Source organism: Labrus bergylta, chromosome 23 (genome assembly GCF_963930695.1).
Source record: "Labrus bergylta chromosome 23, fLabBer1.1, whole genome shotgun sequence".
Taxonomy (NCBI): Eukaryota; Metazoa; Chordata; class Actinopteri; order Labriformes; family Labridae; genus Labrus; species Labrus bergylta.
In genome coordinates, this window is record NC_089217.1 from 11,639,607 (window position 1) to 11,666,169 (window position 26,563).

Genomic DNA, 26,563 nt, shown 5'->3' on the forward strand with positions numbered 1-26,563 from the left:
AAAAAAATAAAACTTGTTAAAACCAGTAGGTGGGACTGATTCCAGCAACTTCTTCATAGGGTGAAGCAGTACAAAATGGGCTAAATTGTACTTCAGTGCAGTAACTGTCGTGGATTCCAAAGATGTTTGTTTACCTATACTGTTAAACGAATCTACCATTAATTGTATTTTTAGTCAGAGAGGTCAACATATTTACTTGCCATTATATCTTTGATCTGTCCTATTTTGTCAGGCCACATGAGTCCAACTACACCTCATCCTCCGCTACTCTTTGTTATTTTCTGTATGAGGCTTGTGGTGGAAAGACAAACCAGCATACAGACAGGAAATATGTATTTTGGTCAGAAAAAAGTCAACCTTTTTTCAGCTACATCAAATGAAGCACAGAAAAGCAACTTAGCCTGAGATGACATCAACTCAAGATTTCCTGCTCTCTGGAGGCATTATTGGCACTACCATGATATCCACTTGTAGAAGGTTGCAACCTATAAATTGACCAAAAGTCTCATTTTTTTTTAAATACAAGCAAAACAATTAAAGAGAATCATACTATACACTCTTGATATTTTAAGAGAATCTGCACATAAGAAAACATTTTACACAGATTAAAGAAATTTGCAAGAGTTTTAAGAGTTACTAAGTCAGGGCACCGGTAGCCTTGCTGTAAGTATGCTGAGGTTTAAGTCCTCTAGATTGGGCAGCCCAGGTTCGAATCCGACCTGTAGCTCCTTCCCCACATGCCTTTACCTACTCTCTCTCCCCTTGGTTTCTGACTCTATCCACTGTCCTATCTCTAAAATACTAATACTTACTAAGTGAATATATTTCTTTCGGTAACTCATATACTCCGAGAAGTCACTTAAATCCTTGTCTCTCCATATCTAATTGAGATTGTTTACAGAGATGTATATATTTGAATTTAACCAGTATTAAGCAGTACAATCAAGAACACTGACCACAGAAAAAAACAAGTAAAATAATTGACGAACTGAGATGGAACTTACAGGCTTATAATGTTTATTAATCCTTCAGGAAATAAGTGATGCAAGGTATATTCCCAAAATGTAATAACATGTTAAATATAAATGATAAGTTATGCATTGAAAATGTTGACTTGTCACATTTATTTTGCAGACTGAATCACATAACGGTACCTAAATTTGTCTCTGTACTGCTACTGTAGTCAGAAAGTGTATTCGAAGGGATCCCACATACTTCTTCACAACTAATATCCTCAAATGATTCCAGACATGCTTTTTAGTCATGTATGCTGTTTTGCACAGCTACGACATGCTCAAACACTGGCATACATCCCACCCACCTGAAAGAAGGGTCAAAGGTCACCAGCAGAGCCTTGTAGCTGACCCTGAGGCTGCATATTTGCTCCCTGATCTCAGTATCTTTGCTCCTATTCAGTCACCTTCACTCAACAGCTGAGCTTTGTTGACTTTTTAGTAAAATGGATGTCACATTAGCAGCTTATTTCCAATTCCGTTTGTCCTTTTTTCGTTTGTCCTTGTTGGTTTAGATCTATGGTCCAGTGGATGGCCTCTGTGCCCCTGTTACGTTTTGCACCACTTACTTTACTGTGGTGAGGTTTTAAGACCTCACTAAACTGGTCATTTAATAGAGGAGTCTGGAGGATTTGGAAATGCATTTAACCGTGTGAGGACCGGAGCCATCGTGGGGGGTCGGTTCAAGGTTCAAATTGTACTGGTTTTTCTGAGACTCAGAGAGAGAGAAGTGGATGCCATCGTCCTTGATATAGGCACACAAACTTCAAACAAAGTTGTTTTTGTCTTCTCCAAACATTAGTTTTTCTCTTACTTTAGCAGAAAGGGAACGTTTTTATGAGACTGAGATTGAGTTTTCATGAATTCGAGATGTCTGAAAGAGCCAAACTACAACAAGAACTCCCTCCTTCCCCCTCAGTCAGTCTGACTCTACTCTGTAATTTTGGTTTTGGGGTGTAGGCTACTCCCCGAGGACAAAACAGAAAAAAACTCTGCTCTGCAAAGGAGCAGTTTTAGACCATAGAGAGGGGAAAAAACAGAAATAAAATAAGTTGTGGATTTAGTATATCATGCAATAAAAGAGAGAAAAAAGTGTGCCTTCTTTTGGATGGCACCAGCATCCATGGAAAATTATAGGCTGCCTCTGCGGTTTTAACTTGAAGTCAAACAGAAAATGAAAACAACGAAAAGTAGTAGTGTGAGGGTTTCAGATGTATGATAGAGTTGAACATTAAGTATAAAAGTGAAAGTGAGAGTGCTTATGGCTCGGTTTGTTTGTTTAAGCTGCTTTTTATTCATTCCTGATTTTACCTTAATTTAATTCTATAGGGTTTTTTTTACAATGAAGTTAATGTCTTCTAAAATATGGATATCTTGATATTTGCTTTCACTTGATGATTTAATGATCGGCCTGCAGGTCACTTTGTGATTCAATTATTAAAAGTACTCTACAAATGTGCTTAATTATTTTTCTAATAAGAAATACAACAAATTCATTAAAATGTTAGTTTTCAGTTTTGCAACCTGTGATATTCTTATGATCAAAGAACTTTCCTCAACTTTAAGGAGCCGTTTAGCCTCTTTTAGCTCTTTGTTTTGGTTCCCCCACAAATGTGCATTTTTTAGTTTAACCTCACAGCTCTCATCAGAGACATTACTGGCAGCTTTATAAACAAAAAACATTTTGAATAATCAGACCAAAAATACCTACCTGGTGGAGACCAAATCAGAGCTGAAAATATTACATATTTACATTCAATTTCCCTTGTGGCCAAATTGACCACTGCAAATAAATGTCACATTGCTACTTGTCTTTTGTTTGTAAATAGGCCCCTGTTTGCTAACATCATTAAAGCAACCGAATAAGTTGCAATTGTGTTAATGCTGTATTTTCTGTTAGTTTGTTGCCCCCTAGATGTCAAAAATCAAATACTAGAAATACAATTTTAAGCTCAGAACTTTAACTGCTGAAATTAAAATCAAAGGGATATTCAATGCTGATTTACTGGAAAACCATATGATATATAAATATGATATATAATGTATTAATGTATAATGTATCCTTGTGAGGGCTCTGTGTGTGTTATACACACATACAGTATTTCCATGATAGTGACCCCAAGTTTCCAATTGAAACAGCCGGCAACAAAGATGATATTAAAGGCTTGTATGAGCTTAGGCATTTCAGAAATCTGAAATGGCCATTTTTCCCCCTCACAGATTTTGTTGTTATCATTATTACTGGTGAAGATAGACAGGTTAGCAGATATGTTGTGTATGCTTGTGTGTCAACTATGTATGTAAGTTAAAGTGAATCTGAAACTAAGAGAGAATTACTCACAATGTGATAAATTGAGAAAGACATTTTAAAGAACGGATAGAAAAGCAGGAGACAAGAGCACATGTGGTATAAACACACCAAAACAAGAGAACCGACTGAAACCTAAACACAGAAAATAGGACATGATCTGTCTCGTAAATTTTCCATAGACTTTAACCATCTCGACCATGGAGGGCTGCCTCTGCAAGGATGTGGCTGTCTGTGGACTGTGGCTGGGATGAAAGCGAAGGAAACCAGGCAGAAACCCTGGAGGATTCTTCTTCCATTGAATTTCTGCGGAGAGCACGCGTTCAAACACAACACACACGCTTATTGTAACAAATTGAACATGTAAATGAGAGGCTATCCTTTAGATCTGTTGAACAGATGATGCTAATTGCTTCCACCCTTCTAAACAGGCAATGTGCAACTCTAAGAAAGTTAACTTATGCTACAGACAGATCATGGAGCTTTTCTCCTTCTTTCTTTCTTTCTTTCTCTCTCTCTCTCTCGTTCTTTCTTTCTCTCCCGACATTCCATTGTTCTCATAAAAGAGGTTAATACCCTCAAGGATGGGTCAGCTACAGATGCTACAGATTTGTAGGTGATTCAATCACTTCTGGCGTGATGTAACATGCATGCATCTCCCTGTTTTCCAATAACTGTCTTCTCTCCCTGTTTTGTTTTTTTCCCTTGTATTATATACCACACAGACATATGAAATGAATGAACAAAGTGTTTTTATTGCTACAGTACTTAAAATGTTTGCCCCAACACCTAAGAGGCAAATATTGTACTTTTCACCACTATACTTCAGCAATGGCTTCTAGTTTTTTTTGTGTTCATTCTAAACCTGTAAAGAAAAAGTAACAATAAATTGATAACAAACATTATTTTACCCCAGATTATTTGTAACTGTATAAAATTTGCAAAAACTTTCACCCAGAACCACAACAACAAAACAAGATTACACACCAGGCAAGGTTGTGCCGCACCGTACTTAAGCACAATCGTCCCCCCCACTGGCCTGTACTCGCACTGCTCCAGGATGTTTGTTAACCTATTCTATTCAACAAACCTTCCGAGATTTCACGATAATGGAAGGCTGTCCATGTTTTCCCGTGCGTGTGTTCGTGCATGAACTGTACCGTGCCGAAACACACCTCTTCCAAGCGTACCAGTGTGCCGTGCTTGAGCACAAATCTGAGCACTCACATTAGTCAAACAAACTGGACTTTAGGGGTGAAGCGTGCTTGGCAAAGGTATGAATTGCCTATTGTGAGTGCGTCTAAGAGTCAGCAATGAAAGCGCCTCTGAGGCTTTACTGGAGTTAATGCTAATTTAAACATGCTAACAGGCATACAAGACAATTCTAACATTTTTTATTTATTTAATTTTCTTTGTGAAGTGTCCATGTACAAAATGAAAACATAAATGTTGCCATTTGATGCATTGTACCAGAGTTAGCTTAGAGCTAGTTTACATCTGCAGTCCCTTGGCAGCATGTTGATCGTGACCAGGTGGAATACATGTCCTACCATGTCCATCATCTTAGTCTTTGGTCATCTGGATTACATGCAAAGGGAACAGCATCTTTTGGGAACATAATGAAGTAGGCAAAAGGGTTCAATTTGAACACGCGATAAAAGTCTGATAACGTGTGCTGCTTGAAAAAGATTTGAATTTATAGCAAGACGCTGATTCACTCTAATCACTTCAAGAAGACCAGTAATTGTGGGGTGAGATGCCAGTTTAAAGGAACCTGCATCTGGGAATTTTATGGATAAAGACGGAGAAGAAAAGGGTCTTGGCACATGTGAAAAATAGCCTTAATACCACCTGGATTAACTTTAATCCCAAACCAAACACGAAGATGTTTACGTAACTTTAGTGTTTCTCTGCTAGAAGTCCAAGTGAATCGTAACTTGTGACAGATTGAGACAATCTGACCCTCTATGTTTATTTCTACTCCAAATTGAAACCTGTGTATCTGAGGTAGTGTGAGCTTTGAGGATCCTTGGGAGGTATGCCAATTTAGCCCCAATTCTTTGACCATGAAATCCATACAGGTTTGTTGAAAGCAGTAAGATGGATACAGGGATCTGTATGCTTTCCTCAGTGGAAACTGGAAGGTGGTTGTGATTTTACTCTAATCCCTGTGGACATTTGTAGGGTGTGCTTGGATAAATTCCACCACAGAGGTCATGAGGGGTCACATACCTGGAATCAATTAACGTCTAGCACTAACAGCCAATGTTTTACCCAGAATATATCAGACATTGAAGACTCAAACAGGGATATCTGACTTTAATTTAAGCAATAACAAGTCTATTTCTGTCTTAATGTGTAGAATAATAGCAAAAATCAGACTCTTTGGATGAATTATTAGGTTTATTTTTACCATTTATGGCTGGACTTGGTTTTACTGGTTACAATTCTGCAATCCTCCAAAATCTTCCATGTGAACAAAGACACGTATTCACGGGGTTCCAGTGAGCAATCATTTGACTGGGCATTTGAGGTAAAAAAAACATTAACTTAAGCTAATTAAGCTTTTCTTTAGCATGGAGCTAAGCTTCCGAAACAATTTCTAATTATCTTTTAAATATTGGTTTTTCCCTTGGTTTTTGCCAGGAATTAGAATTTGTATACCTTGACACTGAATACAGTCATTGTTTCGTGTGTCGAAGGTAAGATTAGCTTCATTAACTCAGAAAATTTTACTTGGCAGGTGGAGCTTTTATTTTGAAGACAATGGAAAAACACACATTTCTTTGAGGAAAAAAAATACACAGCTAACATTAGTGTGCTTATGAATTGCCCGCTGTGCTAACACTACATTATGAAACCCAATTGAAGCAGAAAAGGCTAAATGAGGCCTACTCTTTCTTGTGTGGTTGTACCTGCATGCAAATATCCATGCAGCAGTTTGCAATTTGTTTCACTTTATTGGACACAAAGTGCAAGCTAGCCATGGATGATTAGCTAGTTGTTACATGAGCAGCTCCACATGTGCGCCCCTTAGAAGCGAAAAAGGCCTTCTGAGGAACGGGGTCTGGCTGTGTAAAATACCAAGAAACACCACATCAAAGGTAGAAAGAGAACAAGAGGCCCCTGGTCTCCTCATTAGAAGGACAATATTGATACCATGGAGAAGAACAGCATGTAGCCAGTTTTTGTCAACTCAATTCTATCAGAATTTTAAAATCTTCCATATTGAATTTCATTGTCAGTTGAAGTTTGCACCTCTTCTTTTTCGTTAGGCAATTGTAGACTGTAGGAATAGAATAAAAGAACATAAATATCTTCTATTTTATGTCTTTATATGCCCATGTGTGCAGACTTCCTGAATGAGGAAAGGAATGAAAAGATGACCTCATCCCAGAGGTCTGCCCTATAGCCAATCTCAACAATCAAGGCTTCAAAAAGCCAAAGAATTTGTTCTGAAGTATAGACACACACACACACACACACACACACACACACACACACACACACACACACACACACACACACACACACACACACACACACACACACACTTAAAAACACAACCAGGTGCTGTTGCAATAGTGCTGAAAGGAATATCTCATAAAAACATAGTGAAGCAGTCTCGCAGGTTATAAATGTCATTAACTTGCATGTTTGACATCCTGCATGTTGCATTGTAACGTGTAGTCCAGTAATAAAGTGTAACAGACAGATGTGTATGTGTTTGTTTTGGGCGGCCCTGATAAATGATACATCATTTAAATAACCAACATTGCATGACTAAATGTGACATTAATAGAACCTTGATGGTATCATCTAAAATAAAAAATAATAAGGTTTAACATCATATTTAGTCACTTATGATATATTCCAAAAGTTTGCCATTATATAAAGATGGACGACACATCTCCACCTCCTCCCACCGTACAAGAATTCAAAATACCCCCAGTGAATGGTACTGACGCAATGCGCTAATGACGTCGCTTTAACAAGTGTTGGTGGAGAAGGGATTGGCTGGTGAAGCTTCTGCTACCCAAAACCAACATTTAACTTGCAAAATGTATTTGACTTGTATTTTGATTTTGTAGTTGGACCCACGTCTCATCTGTTAACATGGAGGAGGCGGGCTTTATGACCTATAGTGCAGCCAGCCATTGGAGGTAGCTATTAAAATGTTTGTCTTCACTTTTGGGGAACTTAATCTTTTTTAACTCAGTCTACAGTTCAAGCTTGTGGCCTGTTTCTAAAATCCTATGACTTGACACATTCTGAAACATTTGCACGTCCACATGTCCTAATTAATTTGCTTTTAACAAAAAGAAGCTATTGTTCACGTAATTGATTATTTGGACCTCCTCAAAGGACCACACTTGAGCCAAACGAGTCAAGATATTATTTTTAAAATGACAGCAGCTGTTTCTGGCACACAAACGTGGCATTAGTTGAATTTTAAATACTGAAAGACAAAGTCGAAACTTTTCAGAACATGTGATCTTTTGTTGTTGTTGTTGTTGTAAGAAGCATGTACAGTGAAGAGGTGAGTCAGAGGAGTTCAAGCAGTGGGGGGGCATATGTTTGGCTTCCGCTCACTGACACACAACCGGAGAGTGGATTCTCCCTGGATCCTGCAGAGACTGTGAGGAATGAGTTACCACTCAAAGATTGCCAAACACAGTTCTCAAATTCTGGGGGATTTATGTTTAAGGAAGTCTATTTAACTCAGATTACCTGGTGCAAAATATTTTTACAGAACTTAAAAGAGAGTTGAGTTTGATCCAAAACGAGAACAATGTGGAGATTCATGTTTCTGTCCTCCAGGTGAAATGACTTAATAATCTGTGAATTTTGAGGTCAATACCTCTGAAGGACTAGTTCTGTTTTTAAAGTGTGGAAATGATCAGTCTGTGCTTCAATAAAAGCAGGTTAAGGTTTTATGAGACCCTAAACATCTGTTTATAAAACCTCTAAAGACACGTTGTCTGAAGGACAAAGTCTTTGACAAGAGGAATTGAAACAGCAGATTTAGGGAATGGAAAAAGAACGCTGCACATTGTGTGTGTGTGTCTGTATTTGTGTGTGTGTTTTTAATTAGAATGTTTAAGTCTCCCTACAACTAGCCGCACATGAAAAGCGAGGAACCAAGAGGTGGAGGGGTGGCTGTAAAATTACCCTCAATCCTCAAGCTGAGTTTGTTGTGACTACAATGCAGCAGTAAAACAGAAATCTGGACACATCCCCCCAGAGAGTACAGTAACTTTTTCCAGAGGTTCCAGAGTTTGCACAGACTAACTTGGGAGCAAAAACACATGGACAGGGCAGGACAGGGCATGCCCACACATAATGTGAGACTTGTGGTTGCTCTTTTTCTTGACCTGCTCCTGCTCTCATTTCATAAAAAAAACGAAACCAGCAGCAGAGGTTACCCTTCTTTTAATATGTCGTGGTAGTAGCTCAGCGGCACAGTCATACTTTGACCCTAAATGCCCCCCCCCCCCCCCCCCCCCCCCCCCCGTCCTTCATAACCTCCACTGGCTCCCCATCGCAGCGTATCCACCCTCCTCATAATCACCTTTAAAACACCCCATAGGCACACTGCCACCCACACTCTCAGGTCTGCTGACGCAAACCTCCTGTCCCCCCCTTCTGCAGGACAAATCATCAGTCCTGGGGCGACAGGGCCTTCTCCATTGCCACTCCCACCCTCTGGGACTCACTCCCAAAAAAAACTCCCCCTCATTCTCCACCTTCAAGAAATCCCTAAAAACTCACCTCTTCAACATCGCCTACAACCACTAACAAACTCTGTTCTCATCCTCCTGCTTTTACATTATTTCTTTGTTGTTTCGTGCTCACTGTTTTGTTGTTATTCTTTGTTAAGTGTCTTTGAGTACTTAGAAAAGCGCTATAAAAATCAAATGCATTATTATTATTAATGTCAGCATGCTAACATTACATCGCTAATATGCTGATACTTAGAAGGTTCAGTGTTTACAATGTTCAAAATTGCAGTTTGGCCTGTAGTGTACCATTATTTGCTTATTAGCTTCACAGACAAAGCACAGCGGAGGCTGATGGTATTAAATCATTCCTATTTTGGCAGTCAAACACAGTTATTGGAAATGTTTTGATGAAAAAAAATCTATGAACCAAATCGTACTAGATCAAATATCAGGCTTTCACCAACACTCAGTCTGGTTCAGTGGATGAGTTTCTGTACAATGCCATGATAACCACCATAACATTATATTATTATGTAATGTATCTGTGTTATCAACTTATCATATCAACTGCTGTTACCCAGGCACACACTTATATAACATTCTGTGTAATTCCAGTCTTTCTCTTTGCTATCTAACTGACTCAACATGCATCATCAACATCTGTTGCAGATCGTTAAACTTCACAGCAGTTTCTGTGAAATGTAGCAAAAAAAACCCTCTCAGCTCATGAATCTCAAACCAGCAATTTCGGTTGGCTTGACGGGAAAACATGGCAAAACAACTTTTATAACACATTTAGTCAGCATTTTTTTTAAACCGACTCAAATTAAAGAGTAAAGCAACATCTAAAAATATCTATAGGGCACTGGAATGGTTCAGTTGATGTCAATAAATCAAATAAATTGACAACTTACTCAGCATCAAACAATTATCTCTGACACTTCCCGGGTACTCTTGTTCTTTTGCCAGTGCTCTGCCCCAAAATAACTATTACACTGGGGCTTACGTAGCCAAAAATGGTAATACAAATAAAAGGAGCAAATGGAGGGGCATATTTAATCAGAAAGTAAACTGCAGTCTGCCAGGAATTAGAAGTTGGAATAGCCAGACAGTTGGAGATGATTCAAGGTTAATTTGGGAACCTGGTTTCAGTTCAAAAACAGTTTCTCCAAGTCCAGAGGGGTTAGTTTGGATTTAACAGGAACAGCAAAAAAATGATCCTATCAACAATTTTCATTAAACAGTCTGCTATGCAGTCTAATTTGGTTTTACATGTACAAAGAGCATAAAACTTACATTCATTACCCCTCTGGTTATCAAACCAAATCTTTTTATTTGATCTCCGTTCTGCATGAATGAATGAACTCTTTATTTCTATTTGGGTAATTTGTTTTGCATCAAGAACAAAAAAAGGACATCAATAACCATACTGGTCAGCATAACAAAATGAACAAAATGAACAAAATTCATAAAAATAAATCATTAAAGCCTTTCATGTTTACATGTAAGGGGTGCCATGAATTATATTATAAAAAGCTTGCCACTGTTATGATTTGACTAAGAGACAGAGTTTTAGAATTTAAAGCAGAAGCCGAACTATGGGTAATGTGTTAAGTAAAACTGCAGTGCACTCACTAAAGACTGCTAAAGACTAAAAAAAAAACAATTTTATTAAACTATGTGCACAAAAAAAGTATTTGTTTGACAAAAAAAATCCAAAAGGATATCTTTCTTCTTTATATTGTATTAAAACTCATATACACTGGCATGCACATACATTCCTGAGATAATACATCCCTGCAGCTGTTCCAGGGAGTGAAAAATGGACTATGCCAGCTCCCAGGGTGCACTGTGAGAAAATAGATAACAGAAGAAAAGCAATATTGCGTCATCACCATCTCCTTCACCTTGGATTCAGGTCAACTGAATACTGTTTCATTTTAGAGCATTTGCATTCAAAGTATTCAGTCAGCAGCCCTTTGCCGCTGCTCTGTGTGGCCAATTGCATGACAAATGTTGGCGATATATCACAGTAAATTGCTATAAACTGCCACCTGCTGGAGAGACACTGCAAGTGTAAAGTAAGTATTTTGGATTTATGTGCTTGTTAAAAAAATTGTTACATCTTTGTTGATTATCTCCATAGTAGAATCTAAGAAGGCTAATGCTCACATGCAAACAATTGACTGTTAATAATTACACTTTAAACAGTTTATGACAGGACAGCCGATGTGAAAATGAGGAGTTTCAGTGCAGCGCAGGGACGTGCTGCGTCGCTGCCATGGTAACCGCAAAACGCTATCGAGGAAGTGCGAGAGAAGTCTGTGATTGAGTTTTGTTAACATCAACATTAGCTGTTTTTACACGATTTAAAGCACATAGTCTTGCAGTTTTATAGGGAAAAAAAATAGCCGAGCATTGAGAAAGTGTGTCAAGCGTCTTAAAATTCAAAAGTAAGTCGATTGCATTGATGTTTGCACGTTTTTTTTTTGTTCTCCTGGGTTTTATAACATGTTCGTCTGTCGCTGCATGACTACAGGGTCTTGTTATTTTAAATCAGTTTTTGCATATAGTAGGCTAGAAAAACAACAACGAGAGAAACAGTTCTTACTTTTCTGCTTTATTTGCACTAACAATGACTTAACAGTGGGTTTAAATGGGTCACAAAACTAAAATATTGCATGCTTTTTATTTCACCTTAAAGTGACATACCTTTTTTTTTTAAATAAAGGATGATTTCATTTGTAAAACTCTACCTCTGAGTAATTGGCCTATATGTTCTTGTTAACATATCATTTTTCATTTTTACTGGTTGAGGAAAAGGGCTATAAATTCACCCAAAGTCAACCATAGTCTCATAACAGACTGGTCAATCTGTCACTGTCTATGTGTTTTACATTAGTGAGTCTATCTGAGGAGCAGCAGGGAAACAGGCCTCCTAGCAGAGCTGGAGTTGAGGTGGAAGAACAAAAAGAAAACATCCCTTTGGTGGCACTTGCACCTGATGCTCCACTCCCGGAGGAGCAGCCCTCTCCTACAGCTGCTGTCTCTGCTAATCCTGCTTTCCAGTGCCTAGATGAGGTAAGACTCTTAAGCAAGAAAAACATGAAGATTTCCAAAAAAAAAACTGTGTTGTGTCCTAGGGATCTAATTTGTTTTATCACACATTACACAAGGCAAAAAAAATCCCTTGTTGTTTCATTTTTTTTTTTTGTGAAATTGTTGTTTAGAATAGAACATGATACAGGAGCTGGATCAATTTGTATCAGGACGATCTCCATAAAACATGTGCGATTCTTGAATGAATATAATAGTCAGTTGTTGTCTATAATTTGCTGATCTAAAAATGTGATATGGAAGAGGTAAACTAATGGTTAACAATTCACTCCTCATTTGTTTCTATTAACTATGTCAGTGTTTCTTACCATTGGCTGATGATAACGAGGAGTTACCTCTTCATTTGTTCCTCCTTTGATCCATTGTAACTATGCCAAATTTTTACCATGAACAGTTTGTGGGGGAAAAATGACATAGTTACCAGGAAATTGGGACTAATTAAGAGTGAACCATTAGTAGACTTATCATTAGTAACTTTGCAATTAACTAGTTGTTCTCTAGAAGTCAATTCCTTATGTATTCCTCATTTGTTCCCTAGCTGCGATACCCAGTTTTTTAACTATACAATGGTTTGCTTGTAGTTATTTACTAATTTTTTCCCCTTGTGATAAATCCCAAATTTCTCCCCTGAACTAAAGTATAACTAGTAGTTTGTTCCTCACTTGTTCCCTGGTATTATTCCTCCCCATTAAACTAGATACATTCAACTAGTAGTTAGTTACTTTTCCATTCCTCATTCGTTACCTCGCTTCTATGCCTGAAACAACTTTTTTTTTATCAATTTGATTATCACATAAAGAAAAAAAGACATTAAGTCACAGGCACACGGTTTGATCATTTATCCTCTGTGGAGTTAATTTGAACTCATTCTTTTATTGAGTTGCTTTATTGAGTCTGCACCTCTTTAACTCATTTTTTTTATTTTTTTATGTGCATGCAGCGACTCATCCCTCGGTTTATAAATGCTTTAAATAGCCCTAAATGTTCAACTACAAACTCTGCAGAGTTTTGGAGACCAATGCAGAACGTACATTTGGGTATAGATTAATCAATAGGTTACGAGAAAATAAAAATCATTTTAAAAACAGGGCAAAAGTTTGATCTAAAACAACAAAACACTTCAATGTACACCGCCATGTAATTAGAACTTTATTCATCTTTTGATATAAAAAGTGCATATCTTTTGGCATGACAGCTGAATATGACTGATAGAAAAGATCAATATTGTACACACACAAAGCTCCAAATACACACACATAAGTACTATGAATGGTCACAATAATGCACAGTCTTTATCATTGCTCAAATATCAACAATCATTGAACCTTGTTCTGTATGCCCTATGTATTTTATAAAAGCTATCATATCTCACAAAATAAAATAAATACTGTACACGTCCTTTAAGCAAAACGTTCCCCGTCCTTCCCATTCACAGTGTGTATAGAATGGACTAAATGGTGCAATACAGTTTTCTAACATTAGGCAGCAGTATTGTACAAGTGGTGAGTTTGGTAGGCCTTAGTTTTTTTTCAGATATGTGGAAAAAACTGGTGTATGGCATCAGTAAATGTGCTGTACCTCAGAGCAGCTATAGATCAGGATTGGAAACGTAACATGTCCCTCTCTGAGGCTGCTGTCAAGATCAATTTACTAAAGCATCAATAATCCAGGATGCATTTGGGAGTTATCCAATATAAATCTTTTTCAGGCTGCATATTTTTATACTGGGATATTTAATATTGTTCAGGATGATGATACATTAGTTGAAGTGTCCTGGTGTTATTAAATAAACGACACAGAAACTATCACTTTAGCACTGCTGCACAAAGCACTTCCTGTAATTCTATTTCTCTTAAAAAAAAAAAAAAAACACACACAATAAAAAACAGTTTTAACCCCAGCATGAAGTCTTTCACAATGAATTTCAGTCCCACTCAAAACTGTATCATTACCTTCCATATACCTCACTTGAGTGGCCGCTTTTAATTATTAAACCATTCAGAGCGAGAAAAATGATAGCTCATTACTTTTTACTACTTCTGTGTGCTGTGCAGCATCTCCACTGGGTGTATATCAGGAGGCAGCAGAACAGAAAGTGGAGAAATGTCAGGGAAACAGTGAGAAATCTCTCATTGTAACCCTCCATATAATATTATGGCCCCTATAGGGGGCTGGCCTTTACACAGCATGTATGGTGATATTTTTATTAGTCCATCATCATTTATAGTCCACTGTCCTTTATTGGGATCATTTAAATTCAACATTTTTGAAGGCCATACTCACTAAAAAGGGAAAAGGTGTAGCTCATTTTCCTAATTATTTTAGTTTTTACTGCATTCAAACTGTCTACAGAGCTTATAGTCTTTTTTAGGTGTACACGTATGCATGACTGACTATGTGTATGAGATTCTGACTGGAGTGTTTTTCCATTTCTGACTGTCTTTATGTTTGTCAGTGTATCTTTCCAACTGACTTTACTCATGAATATTTATCCGGACTTTTAAGGAGCGTAGTTTTTGGGCCGTATCATCATCTTGACCGTTTTGAAGGCCTGCCTGTAGTTGGTGGGGTAGTACTCCGTTGACATGTTGTGCCATGTTCCCCAAAAGATCCCGTTCCTGACCCCCTTGTACCTCTTGTGATAGTACTTCCCATTGAGGTTGGCGGACATGCAGGCGTCAAACCACCAGCCGGAGCTGTAATAGGCGCCACAGTTTCCGGAGGGGTACATGTCGTTGTCGCGGTCGGGCGTGGAGAACAACTTCTGGTCGTGGTTGAAATGCTTGTTGAAACTGATGGCGTTCCCAGCTGAGCCACTAGAATGACAAGTCAATTATATAAGATTAAGCCCTCCTTTTTGGTAATATGATCTCATATGCATGCACTCAAAGAATCAGATATTGTACCTGTATCCACTGATAGACAGCCGGTAGCGCAGAAACTCATTAGCCACGTAGAACTGGTCATATTTAGCAGACTCTCGAACCCCCTCAAAGTCTTCCAGCTCGATACGCAGGATCATGTCTTTGGCTTTGGTCATCAAGTGGATATGATCATTGCCCAGCCAGAACTCACCTCTACAGCAGAGGAAAAAGTAGAGAAAGGAGGGAGAAAAAACAATGAGCACTGAAAGATGGATTGTGAACGGGCTTCTACACTTGATTAGAAAATGCACACAGTAGCTTCAACTGAATGTATTCCTCCGAGCAGGTGAGAAGAGAGGAGACGGTGATGTGACAGTAAAAGAAATATAAGAGGAGACATTACTCTTTCAGTGGGAGGTTATACTAGATCTGTAGGCATGGTTATCAAGAGGTGTCTAGGGTTATTTCCCTCGTAAAATTCAGCCAGGAGGGGAGAGGTAGATAACAAAAATGAATCATGTGATAGTAGAGTGCTGCAATAACGGAATAGAGGCAGTGTTGAAATTTAGCTTTCCTTATATTTTTATTGGGTCCTGCTTCCAAAATATAACTATTTGTAATTTTCCTTTTGAGCTGAAATCAAAACTTTGTCAAAACGTTTGCTCTAAATTAAAATCTTTTAGTTCTATTTCAGTGGTGAACTTTGTTGTTCTTTGCGTGTGACAGTCAGCGACAGTGAGAACAGGTGTGACTAATCAGTCAAAGTGACAGCAGGTGTGCTTCCTTAAGTCTACTCAGTGCTGAGGGACTGGGCACTCTCAAGTGGTGGGGGCAAGTGTGAAGCTGTTTTTTTTAACAAATGCATTCTGTTAAAGTTTCAGCACGGTTGGGTCTCTTTTGGTGCTAATAGATACAATGTGCTTGTCATAAGTAACATTAGAATCCTTAATTAGTGTTGTATCCTAGATGATTTATTTTTTAAAAGGTTTGAGTCAATTAAGCTCGCTCCTTTTGTTAACTAAGCAGATGGTAGGTTCCAGTAAAGTGTGTCTGAGAAGATAGTTAAATAACCAGTTTCTGGTCCATGGATGTGGGAGAGTATACGATAACTTTCTCAGTGGATGTTTTGTTTGTAGCAGTTGAGTTTGACTTTTGAATGCTTTTGTTAAATGGTTACTCAGGTGTTTTAGAATACTATCCTTTAAAGGCATAGTGATTTATAATATTTAAAAGATGCTCTGGTGCCAAAAAACATCAACTGTCTTTTCAATTGGGTTGGTAGCACTACAGTCATCCAAAAAAGTCCATATAAAAACTCCTCTCTTTTCTACCTTTGTCCTGTTTGAATATTTAATCATGCAAACAAAAAATCAAGTAAACACATTTCTCAAATACTGTATGTGCACTATTTAACAATGATGTACATTTTTTTCAAAGAAAACAAAAGAATAAAAGTTCAGTTTTGCTGGAGGCTTTTATAAACAGCCTCTTCTATCCAAGACTTGACAGGCTCTAGCCTGAGTCTACAGTTTTCCCAAATCTTTTGACATCTCAAGATAGGTAATCCTAAATGATACCCGAGCTGGTTACCTGAGGTTCCCGAAGCCTTTCTTATACTCTGTCCATGTGCGATTGAAGCTGACAGACCCATCAAGCCGCTGCTGTATCACGGTCCATCCCCCTCCATAAGACTCCATGTCGCAGAAGACCTCAAATGTCCCGTTGCGGGGATCAGGGGTCACGCGGTACACACCATTCTTCCTCGCCTCCAGCACATTGTAGTCAGAACAGTCCCGAGGGGCCAGGATGACTGTTGGAAGGCAAAGAGAATGAGGATAAAAAGAAGAAGAGGGCAGTATTTAAGGGCCATTTGGTGTATCATTTTCAATCTTTTATATGGCACCTCTCTGCCTCAACCATGAGGCATTAATAGAAAAAGCCCCTGAAGCTAGGGATAGGAAAAGAGAATGCGATAAGTTAGCGCAAAATCCGGCTTTAACCATTTTGGATGTTCTCATTTCTGCATTAATTTCCGGGGCAGTTTATTCCATCACAAAGTAGTTCAGCATGTTCTTTAGCCAATCTGTTACCAGAATATTCCCGGGTTCCTCGAGGGATCAAGCTCAAGTTGAGAAGGCATCAAGGCATTAATCGCAATCCAAGCATTTTAGACAAACTTTAGCCTATCTCCCAGTCCTCAACATAATGTCCCCTTCAAAAAAATCACACTTTGTATCCGACATGAAAGCAAATAAAGTACAAAAGCTACTTTTGGAGGATAAAAGTCATTGACCTTCCCCTGTGCTGCTCCACAGGCCCATTTCATCAAGCCTCGCTACTTTTCCAAGATCTTTTCCCTAATTTCTTTTTATACCTGCTCACTTACTTTGCAAACTCCTGCTCCTGTCCCCTGTGTCGCGCTGCAGGCCACTGACCCTAACCAGTAACTGAGGTCCAAAGGCCCCTGTCAGTTAGCATTTGGGAATTGAAAGGAACAGACTTGTCAAAACGTGGGAAAGTGTAAAAGTGGATTAGAGAGGCGTACCCCCTCCCTGCATGTTCGGCACCTGGGGCTAAAATCATCCTGACATTGGGCAGGCTGCATGCAGAGTTTGTTTGGCGCACTCCGCTGCTGATACAGTTTTGTCACGCTGTTAAATCTGTTTAGGCGTTTGGTAGATTATAAAAAGAGCAAGGAAAAGGGGAGGGGGGCACTGATTACAGAAGCCCAGACGTCAGGTTTCTTTGAGTACAAGCAGGGAAGTCTTGACAGAAAAGTGTTTCCTTGAGTGCCATCATGGTGCTTTCGAGCCTTTAGTGCAAGGTTAGACATTTGTTTTCCTTTTAAAGATTAAATTAGAAGGCAATTGTAACCACTGTAGAAGAAACGTCAAAACTAAAAAGCACCTTAAATGTCTTAAATTGCTTTGACTCTTCAGCAATCTACATTCTTTATATTTACCCATTCTTGACAAGGTACAGAATGGCAGCAGATCTAGAAGGCAGTCTTGAAGTTAAGTGTGAGGTCAAAAATATAACCCTTGTCTGCCTTGCATTCAAAATACAAATTATTTCATCTATTCCTTCCTTTTAAGTATCTGAAAGTCGTTCCTCCTTCGCATCTTGCTCTACTAATTTGTCCCCATCTGTCCAACCGGACCTTCAGTATGTCAGGACAGACAGGAGCCGTCTCATCTAACTACCTCTGGCACTTTGCCTGACCTAAATAACTGTGATATCAGCCTCTTACTGATGACTTGCTGCCTGATTTGCTTTCAGACTGTTGAGGCGGCTGTTGAGACAAATGAATGGTTAATTTGGGTGGCTGATTACTCTGCCTGCTTTCTTGCCTGCTAACTAACTTCCATAAGAGATTAAAGGCTGATTACTGGCCTGCTTTAATAGACAACCCATTGTTTTAAAACCACATTGCTTGCTTGACTGACTGCACACAGATACATGATTGGCATAAAAGGAAGAAGACTCTTATCGGGAAAACATTCCCTGTTGTTGACTTAGATTAGCAGCTGTACTGGAAGGAAACACCTATCCAAAGTGATAGAATAATCTTTCCCCACAAACACGGCTTGTATTGAATACCGCTGTCTGTTTTGACAGAAACTCCCGTGAAAAAGCAACACTCTTCCTCGAGGAAGTTGTGCGCAGTCGAGCAGTTCCTGACAATGTGTCGGACGGGGCATCCATTTTCTTTGTTTATAATTGAGTTAATGTAGCTGAACAGCAACAAGAATTGCTATCCATTCACCTCAAGGCCCTTGTATGTCTTGCAGGAGTGAAAGTGAAGAGTAGTGTTTAGGGCAGGGTCGGGAAATTGGCAAAGAGGTTGGAATAAATGCTTACAAGGCTGTGAGTGATAAAAGCATCTTGACAAACGTACTTGACGGTGAAATTGCATTCCGACATTACTGAAATGTCTAGCTAATGTATGCCAGTGTTGCACTAGCTTATGCCCTGTTGTGTTTTTAAGCTTGGTGCAGAATCGTTTGAGTAAAGGAAGGGAAAAAGTGTGTCCTTAAATGCCTTTTTGTTACCCCACTGAGTGTAAATGTAGTTTGAACTGTCTGAGTACTGTAGCCTAATGAGCTGTACTAGTGCAGCTACTTTCTAAATCCCTGTACAGTGTTTGCAAGTGGTTTACATTTGTTCTTGAATGACCCCTCGCCATGGATCCTATCCACACAAAGAAATCTGCCTAAGACCACTCCAAATAACATTATCTAGTTTAATATTCATTAGAGTTAAATACTTTTAAGACATGCCTGCATTTCCTGCTTTCAGTGAAAACAGCATTTCATTTGGTTTGTGCAAATCTCTATTTAACAAGTAATTAGATTAATGATTCAGCGTCAATTTGGCAGCTGGATGGTTTCAGTATTCAGGAGTCAGGAGAGCCATTACGCCATGAATTGCTTCACTAAGCACTTTTCACATTGTGATAAATAACTGGAAAGTATTTTTCACTATAAGTCCTTTTGCACTGTGTGGAGGGAGGGACATAAATTTGGAATAGTTTTAAAGTTTAAATGGGAAATATATCATTTTTGAATGACTCATGTTATTTTTCTTTATATGTAATGGATCAAACATTTCTTAATCTTTTTCCTTATGCCTTTTCAAGCATGTTAGAGTTACTTGAGCAAAACAGCAATCACATCATTTATATCCATGTTGCAAAACTGCAGATCTCTTATCAGTATTTTGGTGAGTTTCCATGAAAACAACAGCTGTCTCCTGTCTTAATCCACTTAATAACAAACCGGCACTATTTTTTCTGACTTGCAACAGAATGAGCTGCATCTTCTTGAGTTAAACATGAAGGATTGATGTACAAACACAAACGTTTCCGACCCTGCGTGCCATCCGTGACTAATGTCGGGAAATCGGCCCACATTACTCCTTGTGTCATCGTCGAGAGATAATGAGAGCGAGTTGTTTTATGCAGGAATGAGCACTCAAGAGCATGACCTCCAGAGGAAGAGAGAGGCAGGGGGTAGAGGCAGAAGTAAGGCACTCGGAAAGGGGATTAAAAAGAGAGGGAGATTGGGAACGTAACAGCAAGTGAAGTGAAAAAAGAGTTAAGATACGACAGGAATGATGGAGAACAGAGGATAAATGTAAAAGGGAAAGAGGACAAGATCTTAGGGAGAAGGAGAGGCAAGTTTAGGAGAGAAGAAAACACAGTGGAAGATGAAGAAAGCCGGGATTCCCTTCACACCACTGTCCCAGCTAATCTACTTAGAAATAAGCTTGCATGTTTTCAACATAAAAGCCCCAATATAGTGTCACATTCACTCATGCAATACCAGGATATAATTCAGTTTCAGACTGAAAAGAAGCCTGCCTTTCAACTGCGCCCTCATCCAAATAAGCTTTTACATTAATGTAAAGTAGATTGTTTGTGATGCTCGGCTAGTTTGAGATACAGTTTTTGAAAAGTCTCCATCATTAGTCTCCACTAGTAATCTTTCCACTCCCTCTTTACAGAGTGAAGAAACCCTTTACACATGTTCTCACCATGAAGTCAAGGAGTCTCTGTTTCTTTCATTTTTATCTCTCCCCTCTTTTTGAGTTTGTCCATATGGAGAGTATAAGAATGTGAGAGCACTTGAATTTGTTATATAAGGGGTAATTTGATTTCTCACTTTGACCCTAGTTGTCATACTGCTTCACTCGTGCAAAGCATGACCTCAACCTCAAAGTTATTTTGCTGTCGTGATTTTTGCTATGGCTGCACTTAGCCATATGAGGCACTACTAAGAAAAATGTAAAGGACATATAGATGGTGCTTTACCCACACTAGCATAAAAAATGAGTATTTTTTTCCATATACTTGATTGAGAAGGCATGTCGAAACAAAAACAAAAAAAGACTCTGTGTACTTTAGTGTAATTGTCACCCGATGATTTCACTTCCCTTTTCCCAGAAAGAGAGGCCACATCGGGTGAAGGTGAGCCCCCAGAGCTGGGCCATTTGGACTGATTACTGAAGTCACCATGTTCACTTAGGAGTGATTGGATTGATTCATGCCAGAAAAAAATCTCCTAGCAACTACCCAAGATGACAGACTTACCTGTTATGTGCTGAAGGATTTTACATCCAACATATGTGGTGAATAGGGATGGGCATCACAGTGTAACTCACGATACGATGCTTAACAATACATTATGATACACATGCGATATGTTGCCCATTATAACGATTACATCACGATACAGTGATTATACAATGATTACTGTTTTCCAAGAAGTTCATACAATGGTGCATGAAGATATTTGATCAGCTGAAGAATATAAAATTACCCTAAAAAGATTAAGGGCAGGACTAATGTATTTATTTACTGCAATTTGGTGTCAGTTTCACTTCTTATCATGCTTCATCATGTAACTTGTTTTCTTTAATGTCTGAAATTATCCCTCTGTCATCTCCTTTCATCCCCTTGCCAATTGCTTCTTTGGCCAAATAACTTCCGTTCACATTACCCTTAATTATGTCGGAGGCGACGTTGTGAGGAATCATGAAGAAGTGACGCCAAAGTGAGCCAAATTGGCAGTGAAATTTGTTTAGAGTGCCATATTCTTTTTCAATTAAAAAAAAAAAATCCATCCTTGGCAACAGTGATTCGATGATTGGATCACACAAGTCAGGACGACCATATTTTGCCGTATTGATATTTTGTCCCACCCCTAGTTTTAGATTTAAAGGGAATGGAAAGCAGCAAAGAGAAAATAAGCAAATAGAGGAAGGGTGTCATGAAAATAAGAAACATGAAAAGGAGAGAGGGGGGAGGGGAGGCATCTTTTTGAAATAGGAAAGATGGAACAGAAATAACGCAACAGAAACACAAATGGGGGTGGGGGTTCAGCCAAAGAGAATACATGTATACTGAAATGCTGAAAGGAAAGATTGTTGTTAAAGACAAACTAATTATATTGAAAGCAGCCTTACATTGAGGTGTGTTCTGCACTGCACACTGGCTGGTGCAGGTGGAACTGAGCTTGTTCACCACTCCAGTGATGTTCTCCACCCTCCTGTCCACCATGGCCTGCACATTGTCCATGTTGAGCAGGTTGATCCCCTCCAGACGGCCCTGCAGAGCCGAGATCTGGCTCCGGGCGTTGCGCAGGCTGGCTGACATCCTATTCAGCTTCACCTGGGAAAGGCCGGAGCGATGAGAGAGAATGACTTGTGTGCACAGAATACAAAGCAGGTGGATTAACTGAAGTCACCAGCCCTCCTTCATTGTTTTTTACCATCCAATTAGAATGGTAGAATACAAAACGAGTCTGCATGATGGTTGGCCGTCTGCCAAAGTGGCTGTGAGAGTCAACAAACTAAGCAGACAGAGCAAAAATTGACCGCCGTTTGGCTGCTGTCTGACGCTGATTATCCACCCTGTTTACAAAACCAGGAATTTTCCCTGGTGGATGGGTGCCCGGTAGGACTTTACAGGTCCTTTTAACCTGTTTACATTACAGCTGGGTACATTTGGCTGAACAGAGTCAGGTGACATAGTTCCTTCAGTGTTTCTAGAGCACATTCTTTGTTTAATTTGTTTAAATCAGAGTTATAAAACTGTTAATGATGCTGGGTTACTCAGTTACATGGTTTTCTCTGAAATACAGAACCTGGTGCAGCGCCACTGGACTGTTCGACTATATCTTTTTGTGGGACAGTTTAAACATTTTCTATTTCCTGTCCTGATTTAGGATTGGATGACTAAGCACACTGCTAACTTTTATCAACATTTGTCAGAAGAAATTCTTAGAATAAAGAATAATGAATTTATAAAATACATGCACATTGCATTAAACCAGAATGTTTGAGAAAACTGATCTTATCCCTTTGTAAAATCCTGCTTATTTCAATCAGGTGTTTATTATTAATGTCTTTACTTCATTCTGTATTTAAGACCGTACTTCATACCTGCATCTCTTGCATAGTGCTCGGGCTCGGTGTAATCTTCCCAAAATTAGAGCCTTGTCCTGGTCCAGCAACATCCACAGTAGCTCCAGGGACCATCCCATCTCCCCTCTCTTCCTGACTGGACCCACCTAGCCCTTCCTGTCCCGTCAGGTCCAGCCTCACTTCTCCAGTGTCCCTCTGAATGGGGAACTGTCCCTGGTCCGCTTGCTGATTTCCAAAAGCTCCATTGCCTCGTGCTGTGCCGCGACACTCCTGGCACCCGCTCTTCAGCTTGTTCACCACCTCCTTCAAGCTCTGCAGCTCCTTCATTGTCTTCTCCAGCAGCCTGAACTGCTTGGGCAGCTGGATAGTGAGGGGAGGCAGGGTGAGCTGGTAAGGGCAGTCGTCCCCGTCCTCTGCCCCGACCCCAGAGGTCCCGCACTGGCCGGATGGTCTCAGCTTCATGTGACAGGAGGAGGGGGTACCAGATTCAGATCCCAAAGGAAGAGTTCCTCTAACATCCCATCTCTGGTGTGAGTTGACGGCAAAGTCCGCTGCCCAGCTGGCTGTCAGCAGGAGACCGGCAAAAACGCAAATCCCAATTGTCCTCATTCTCTGAGTGAGATTTCAGATGGAGAAATAACTGTTTTTAAAGTCAACGTGTGTGCAGCTGCTTCTGATATAACCTCAAAACTCTCTAAATGCAGATAGCAGTGTGAGTGTATATCAGTGCCTGCAGCTGTAGATTAAAAGTATAGGAGTATGTGAGTGTGTGTCCAGTATCCTATTGGTTTGCGGTGTGTGTGTGTGAGAGTATGTGAATGAGCACAGCCTGCAGGAGAGAGAGCGCGCAGGGGAACTGCCGCTGCCTCAGATAGCTGTGTCATTAATATCAGGACGCGTTAGGGAGGGAGGGAGAGAGAGATAGGAGGGAGCGAGAGAGAGAGAGATGGGAGGGGCAGCACTATTGCGTAATTCTAAGCACCATATCAGCAGCATTGTGGAAAAACCACAGAGATGCAGGCAAAAATGTTTGGAGGAGAGGGGGAGAAAAAGGGGCAGGAAGAAAAGGAGGGGGGGGCGCTTTGCCTGCAGTCAGTGGACGGTCCCAACTTCTGTCCTGCCAACTTTGAAGTCAGTACATTTCCCTGAAGAGCAAAATGAGTCAGTACACAGGAACTATCCAGTCAATTCACATTTAAGACACAATTTTGTGAGTTGTCATCATCTGACCTGGTTTAGAGTCAACTGAAAAAGCTGTTTCAGCTCTACCAGTAACTGTCCTGTTGTGAATTATGCTCAGGTGGACACAATCACTGTGAAATCAATGGTTAGCCAGCAGCAACAATAGAGAGGGTTTGTTTCAGTAAGTATAACATCTTGTTTTATGGAATTACTCAGGATGTTTAAATTAAGAACAAGAATCCATAAGAGACTCCTGATAGATACCTTGTTTGATTATAAATATTCCTATGCACCACCAGACAAACAATTAACTTTGAATCTGCATTCAGATTTCCCTTCTGGATATTTTGCAGATGCTTAGTCGGCTTAATTATGTTAAAAGTAATATGCATCTTCTATGGTTTTCTTTAAGTTTTGAAACAGTGTCTTTTATCTGACACTATACTGTTCTGTGTTGTGTCAGAGAACATGGACGGAAATGGCACGGCTGCTCTTCATTTCAAGCGTGAACAAAATATGGAAATTATAAAACCATTTTAGCGAAACACCTGCATCATGTTCCTGAAATAAATGCAAAACATCCTCTATCTAGTGTGTGTATACAGTATATATATTATTTTCAACTAAATGGCTCTGCTGGCTTAAACCACCTTGCTGGCTGTCGGTGTGGATGGCATTAATCAAAGCTGTATGCCGCTTGTACTCATTTGTTTCTTTTGAATTATTTTCTAGCATTTAGCTCTCTGAGACACACAGCAGCTCTGTGTTGTTTGTAACCTTGGCATTTGACAATGACATTTGTAATTATAAATGTTTCAGAAAAGTTTTTTTTACGACCCTAAAAAAGAAATAATACGAATCAGAGTGTATCCTGAAAATGAATTTGATCTACAATACTTTCACAAGTCTACCCAATAATGCCATGATTCGTTTTTAATCTTTCTCCATAGAAAACTTAATTAAATAGTCATCAAAAACCATATAAATTTGAGTTTGAGTAGTTTGAGATATGCAACAAAGCAAAGAGACAATAACAACGTCATGAATAAACAATACACTTGTTTTTGACTGTAATGATGTGGCAATGTTGTGGGCTTTTTGGTCGCCATTGCACCAATAGTATCCCACAAATATTATACATACTTGTGGCAGTTTTTTACGAGGCGTCGTCTTAATAAATCAATTGTTTGTTCAGCAAAGTCAGCATCTCTTTTCGATTCACATCCTCACACAGTGACTGTAGATTCTGGATGTTGGCCCACTTGGAGTCTTGTTGTAAACTTGATTATTTGTTTGTAGGACATGGCTTTTTGTTTCTGTGTATCATGTGATTTATAGCAACAGGTCATGTAATTGGATTCTTGTTTTGTTTGGATAACAATATCTCATGCACATCTCATATTTCCAGAGAAGTGACACAGTTTTCCATTAATGGGTTTCATCTTCAGAAGTGGCTCTCAGCTCCAGAAAGGAAAATAACACTGCACAAAAAAAAAAAAAAAAAACTTGTAACAAAGTGATTCTATCAAGCTGTAGGCTCGACTCCAATTCAAACTCTCAATATCGGGACATATAGGAGAGAGAAATGGTTTTTCACTCCATCACACAGTGGAATTCAATGCTGTGCTTCTCTGGTCATTATTTTTTTCTCCCTGAGGGTGCAGAGTTTTAAAGCCTACAGGTTCTTTTTGTTACCCAATCCACCCCACACACACACACACACACACACACACACACACATACAGTACTGCTGCTATGCTGTACAGATCACATGCTCCCTTATGTGTGCGTGTGTGTTTAGTAAAAGCACAGGTATCATGTGTGTGTCCATGTGCCTGCATTAATATCTTCCAGTCATTGTCTGTCTCACTTCAAAGATGGTCTGCCACGTGTGAGCCCTTTGCAGCAATCCCATACGGAAAAATACTCTATACTGCTGAAGATAAGTGTTGGCAGCAGAATTAGAGAGGCTGCCCGAGACCGCTTCAGGCTGTTTCTTCTCAGATAAATGCCCGGTGTACGGCCAGGAAGTCTGTTGCAGCCCTGGAATGTCATCCACACTGCTGAAAGCATGACAGCGGCCATATTCGATGTGTCAGGCAGCCTCGACATCTGATTTAAATTCTTCTTTTTGGTTCCTAAAGAGTCACTATAAGATGATATGACTAAGGTTGCAATTAAAGACAAGTTAAGACCAGATGATTCTCTTTACATTTCTAGATGTAGAGTCTGAGAATTAGAAGTGTTTTAAATGCAGATCATGTAATATCATGCAGCTGTTTCCTCTTGTAGTGACCTGACCTTGTCGAACACAAACAGACTAAAAAACATCTGAACAAATCATATTAACCACAGCGCTTATCTGCAGCATTCACAACAATAATATCTTTGTCCTTTTGAGCCCTTGAAACGTGGTCGAGCACATTTTGA

The 26,563-nt window shown here is 39.4% G+C and overlaps 2 protein-coding genes across 2 annotated transcripts in view; one reads left to right on the forward strand and one right to left on the reverse strand.

Moving 5' to 3' along the window:
* Window positions 1-10,866: 10,866 nt before the first annotated feature.
* Window positions 10,867-26,563, forward strand: part of ccdc146 (coiled-coil domain containing 146) — a 48,137-nt gene continuing 32,440 nt past the window's right edge. Inside the window, exons 1-2 of the mRNA XM_065951617.1 lie at window positions 10,867-10,888; window positions 11,947-12,125. Of these exons, the coding sequence (XP_065807689.1) occupies window positions 10,867-10,888; window positions 11,947-12,125 (201 nt within the window). The remainder of the gene's footprint in view (window positions 10,889-11,946; window positions 12,126-26,563) is intronic.
* On the reverse strand, window positions 13,298-23,821 carry fgl2a (fibrinogen-like 2a). The gene is made up of 5 exons (XM_020644042.3): window positions 22,970-23,821; window positions 21,992-22,196; window positions 16,616-16,835; window positions 15,068-15,238; window positions 13,298-14,977 (listed from the first exon to the last, which is right to left on the reverse strand). The coding sequence occupies exons 1-5, from the start codon at window positions 23,558-23,560 to the stop codon at window positions 14,662-14,664; spliced, it is 1,503 nt and encodes a 500-aa protein (XP_020499698.2). The 5' UTR covers window positions 23,561-23,821; the 3' UTR covers window positions 13,298-14,661.